Source organism: Apis dorsata, unplaced genomic scaffold, assembly GCF_000469605.1.
Source record: "Apis dorsata unplaced genomic scaffold, Apis dorsata 1.3 scaffold_896, whole genome shotgun sequence".
In the NCBI taxonomy this organism is placed as follows: domain Eukaryota; kingdom Metazoa; phylum Arthropoda; class Insecta; order Hymenoptera; family Apidae; genus Apis; species Apis dorsata.
In genome coordinates, this window is record NW_006264011.1 from 131,909 (window position 1) to 137,473 (window position 5,565).

The 5,565-nt window shown below is 27.0% G+C and overlaps 1 protein-coding gene across 1 annotated transcript in view; it reads right to left on the bottom strand.

Moving 5' to 3' along the window:
- Window positions 1–1,487: 1,487 nt before the first annotated feature.
- LOC102679429 (la-related protein 1B) overlaps window positions 1,488–5,565 on the bottom strand; it is a 16,508-nt gene continuing 12,430 nt past the window's right edge. Inside the window, exons 11-17 of the mRNA XM_006623467.2 lie at window positions 4,953–5,178; window positions 4,727–4,894; window positions 4,313–4,572; window positions 4,075–4,235; window positions 3,494–3,748; window positions 2,965–3,098; window positions 1,488–2,634 (exon numbers count right to left, since the gene is read on the bottom strand). Of these exons, the coding sequence (XP_006623530.1) occupies window positions 2,137–2,634; window positions 2,965–3,098; window positions 3,494–3,748; window positions 4,075–4,235; window positions 4,313–4,572; window positions 4,727–4,894; window positions 4,953–5,178 (1,702 nt within the window). The 3' untranslated portion in view covers window positions 1,488–2,136. The remainder of the gene's footprint in view (window positions 2,635–2,964; window positions 3,099–3,493; window positions 3,749–4,074; window positions 4,236–4,312; window positions 4,573–4,726; window positions 4,895–4,952; window positions 5,179–5,565) is intronic.

Genomic DNA, 5,565 nt, shown 5'->3' on the forward strand with positions numbered 1-5,565 from the left:
TTAACTAAAGAATTTTTACTATAAAAATGTGCATTCATTTGTTTCTTTTATTATTGTATTTCTATATCGTATGACCATTACATTAATATGGACGGGCATGCGTTTCACCATGCATATGAAAATTTGTTACAAAAGTATGGGCATAGATTGATCATTTCTGAATTTTTTGCCATTACAACAGAAATATCTATATAGCTGAACCTATTTGGACGGACAGCATTTCATTATCTGTTGCTTTTTTATTTTTTGTGAATATCTACATTTTACTCCGCGTATGGATAAGTTGTCTGTTTTGATACGAATATATACTAATGATACGGATAGAAAGTTACACTGTATCATATCATTGGATAATATTTGATATGATATATATAAAAGAAACAAATAAATGTCCATCTTCATAGTGATGTCGTTATTTTTTTTACTATTACTATTTTCTCCATAATTCTTCAAACATTCTCTATAACATTGAGATAAATTGAAAATTAATAGACATACATATATGTTATTAAGGAACAACCTTTATAAATTTCTGTACATAAAATATAATATTGTCCATTATGCATCGGCTACGAATTGAATATCCTTCATATGTTCATATGACATTTACAATGGTAATAATTACATTTTTGTTTTCAATTTAATTCATATGAAATTACTTTAAGAAATTTTTAATTGATTCAACACTTGATTTAATCTATTAAGCGTCGAAATTATTTAAATTTCAATTAATATTACTAGATGATCAAACATGTAACATAATTTGTCAAAAAACTATTTACCTATATTAAGCTAAGCTTTTTATATAATTAAACACTTGGTAAATTATAAAAAAAGTTAGAGAGATAATTCTCAATATTTAGAATCATAAGTAATAAAATATAGGTATGTGATGTTCTTATCAAATTAAAAGAACAAAAAAATATTTTAAAAATTTTATAATTTTATATTCTCAGTGTCTTGCAATCGATACGAATGCGATTCAAAAGTCAAATTTTTAATAAATATCGATGGTGAAAACGATATACAATTCATTTTTAAAGAAATTACTTTTAACGAGACAAATTATATTATGTTAAAAATAATAACTTATAATGAAATAAACAAATGAATCAAAAATATTCGCTGATTATTCATATTAATTTGAAATCAAATTAGTTTCTTCTATTAATAAAGAACGAAGAAACATGTCCTGTATTCATAACAAACATGTCTTGTCCATAATTCATAATCCAAGTATCAGATTTTGAGATTCAATATGCATTAATTTCTTATTGAATTTAAGAATTGAAGATAGAATGAACAAATTTGAAACTGATGATTATTTCTTATTATCCTTTAAATTGAAGTTTTAATTTTATATCATTTTATCATTATATCATATAGTTTATCTATAAATGATTCTTCTATGAATGAAGACATAATAATAACTCGAGCAATGATAAAATAAGAGAGAACATTTTCTCGATTTCAACTTTTTCAAATAACGATAATAATGTCGTCATAAATGTATACATTGTACACTTCAAAAACCTATAACTTCTTTTTTCTTTCCAAATGGAAAAATTCATTTGAATAAATGTTTTCAATGAATATGTGAATATACGAATTCATTGATATTATGAAATATATCGTGTCTGGATTCTCCAGATGTGCTCATTCAATCTGGATGGCCTTTTTTCTTTGCTGCTACAATTTTAGCAAGTATCCTAACGGATGAACTGAGCAGAGTTTAATCTGAGTTTAATATATTCCTGATATAAGCAAGAATAATTGAATATATGTATATTCGTAAATACAACCTTAACGAACTACCTTAAAAACAGCTCGATGAACCTCTCTTAGAGACGAAGGAGACTTCCCACCTTCGCTTATAGTGTCACAGTTTCATTATTCTTCCCTAACGATCTTCAACAAAGTTAAAATTGCGCTGATCAGTTCATCTTTTTATATACAGAATTTTGTGCTTATTCTTTTACACATTCTAGAACACTGTGACTTTCTGTATTAGTTTTCAAACGAAATATTCCCTTTTCTTAGAACAAGTATTATTCCTATCCCAGGAACAACGCACTTATTCATTTTAGCAAATCGAGTAAGTGCTTATGCACTTACCCTTCGGTTTTCAAGCTGATCTCATTTTTGAGAAATTGACGTACTATCCGTCTTGATTGTAACCGACTTCATCTGCTCGAATTTCGAAGTCATCTGTAAACGATCTCTAGCAGTATTTTGAGATTTGCTGTTCACTTCCTGAGGCTTTGTACAAGAGCCAGAATTTTGTCTGCTTCGTGATTGTTGTTTATTTAAATCTCGTTGACTATTCGAGGAAGAGGAAGCAGTATCGTTCCGTCTTCTGGAATGGCCCAATCGACCAGATCCGAACGAACCAGCTCTGTTACGAAATTGTGAAAGATTCACTGATTCCACCCGAGATTTTTGCGCAATAGGATTGTTTTCAGAACTCGAGATTGGCAGTGTTACGGTACTGGAACCACCAGATAATCGACGAACTCTATTGGTAGACGAAATATCACCATCACCTGCACTTTCGGACACACTTCTGTTTCGTCTTTTCGCAGCCTGAGATCGTGAATTTGCAGCAAATGCTTGTAGCATTTCATTTATTTGAGGCTGTAAAAATAAAGCAAATATAGTATACATTTACAACATACAATGATAATGCTTACAATATAAACTTTGAACATAGTTTTTCTTATAATTTTTTTTTGAAAATATTGAATTATATTAATTTGTATCTCATTTTTTATATTCTATCTCAAATATTACTTATGCTGAATTCATGATATTTTAATTTTATTTTTATTTTATATATAATTACACGTGAACAAAATAAACATTTTTTTCTTTCAATTAAATTTTAACTTGATCGAATTACGATAATGTTGTTATAATGTACATAAAATATATAATTTATATTTTATTACTGAAATGAATTATTACCTCAACTACTCTAAAGTCTTCAATGCTCTTGAATTTGGATAAATACTCCTGTAATTTAGGATCTACCTGAAGTTGATCAGAATGTTTATAATACTTTAAGAACGCCCAGAATTTTTCTAAGCCATATAGTTGACCTAAAATACAATATAAAATCTTAATATTGAATACTTACTAACTTATATTATTGAATAATACTAATAAGTGAATAATGAAAGTTATAATATTGAATAACTATTTTATTATATTAACACTAAATGTATTCATATTCATATATTCATATCAATATTCTATGTAGAAGACGAAACAAATTTTAAAACCGATTATTTGACTATTCGTGACACGTTACTATTACTAAATAAATATTTGTTGCTATGATAAATACCACACACGAGACAAATCATTCTCGTGGTATCAACTGAACATTTCATTTGTTATAGCACAATTTTACCGTTTAACTATTAAGGAAATTAAATAGTTAAACAACCTATGTGTGCATTAAATTTAATCTTAAACAAAGAAATTTACTAACCACTTTCGTAATCTTGTATTGTTTCCACTTGAAAATCTTTATAAAGATCATGTCTAAATCTTTTTTCCAAACCATAACTATAAAATCTAAAAAGACATTCCAAACCATATCGATAACCCTCTGAAGCATCTTCTTTGGCTACAGTCCTGAATTCTTCATACATAGTACGATTGAAATTCTCTCTTAAGAAGAAAGACCAAAAACGGAAAAGAGTATTCATTTCTTGAGATTGGCCGATTCCAAGTCTCTTGCGTTCTGAAATAATATAAATATGATTAAAATTTATATTCTTAAATTAATTATATTCTATATGTATTACAATATTTTTTCAGATCCTCTTTTCTCTTCATAATTATTCCTCAGTCGGGAAAAGAAGACAAAAATAAAACAATTCATCATTATATATATATGTATTATGATATTAAAAATTAATTAAATTTTAGAATCTAATACATCAATTCCTTTATTTGTAAGAATAATTCGTTTTGTGGTCTATAATTTTTAAATAATTCTATATGTAATCTATATATAGTTTATCATAAAAAAGAAAATGAAAGTTATAAATGAAAATTCATATTTACCTTTTAAACAACGCGAATGATATTTGTGATAGACCTGCTGCGTAAAACCATTCTCCTTCAAAAGAGCATGACTCGGATGATGAAAAGTAGGTAAAGATTGTGGTGCGCTTCCATAACTACTCGCAAGATAACCTTCATTTGGACTTGTTCCAGCGCTACTTCTATGTAAATAAAATTCAAATTCAAATTTAAATTCGAATTTTTTCTTTTTTGAAGTTGTTAAATGATATAAATTTACCCTGTAGAATATGTACGCGGTCGATGCTCTCGAACATCCATAATCCAACCAACATGATGCTCAACAGGAGGATTATTGCTATGCCGTGTCTTTCTTTTTCGCGGTGTCCTTGGATCGACCGAAGGTTCATCTTTTACTACCGCAAAGAAACGAGGAACTACTCCCCTTCTACCATTTCTACTATTTCTTGACTTATCATTCCAACGATTTTTATCTACACGACGATCTTTTCTTTCTTGAGTGTCAACAGTTGCTATTACCTATTGACATCATTATTATATATATATTATATAGTAATGCTAAGAAAATTCATATATAATTATAATTTTATCATATCGAAAAAAAATTACAATAATATGAACATTATAATAAAATTAAATATGAATATAGATGAAAGAAATATAGATTATCAACCTGTGTTGGAAGCGAATGTGATACTTCCATATCTTCTATTGCTGATGGCGGTGGAGGAGGAACTTCTGGATTGGCTTTTTTAGGTGCTTTAGGAGCCATTTTCTCAAAATCTTCTTGACTAATCACATTGACAGTTTTATAGCTTCCAATTGATGATGAAGATCCATACTGTAAAGAATAAAATAACTAAAATATGAAAATATTTTTAAAAAATTTTTAAACTTACCCGTTGACCATCTTTTATCCATAAGTCTTCTTCATAATAATACAATCCATCATTGATGGCTTGCTCAAGTTCTTGGGTCATTTTTACTCTAGTTGTCCAATCACCGGTTCGATCATGACCCTCGTGTTTTGGAATACGCGTCGATATAGGCACCGTTGTTTGTGTAAAAATTAGAAGTTTATTAACATCTCTATCTGATAATTCATAATCTTCATCATCTTCAGACCTACAATATATTACATGTTAACTTTCATATATATAGAGTGACCTGAAAAAACAATGTAATAATTTAGAAGCATATATAGTACTGAATAAAATATAAAAAAAAATAATTAATATAAAAATCATGATTTGAAATAAAGATTTTTTAAGATTCTCAATAAAAATTAAATATTAAATTTGTATCGAAATAAAAAAAAATATAAAATACTTTTTTTACAAAAACAATATAAATCTATTTAAAATAAATATTTATTTTTTATTTTAATTTCTTTCAAAAAAATTCTTTAAATGATGGATATTATATACTTAAATTATATATATCTTTTTTTAAATCACTTATATATATATATATATATATATATACACAATATATATGTAATATTGATATATA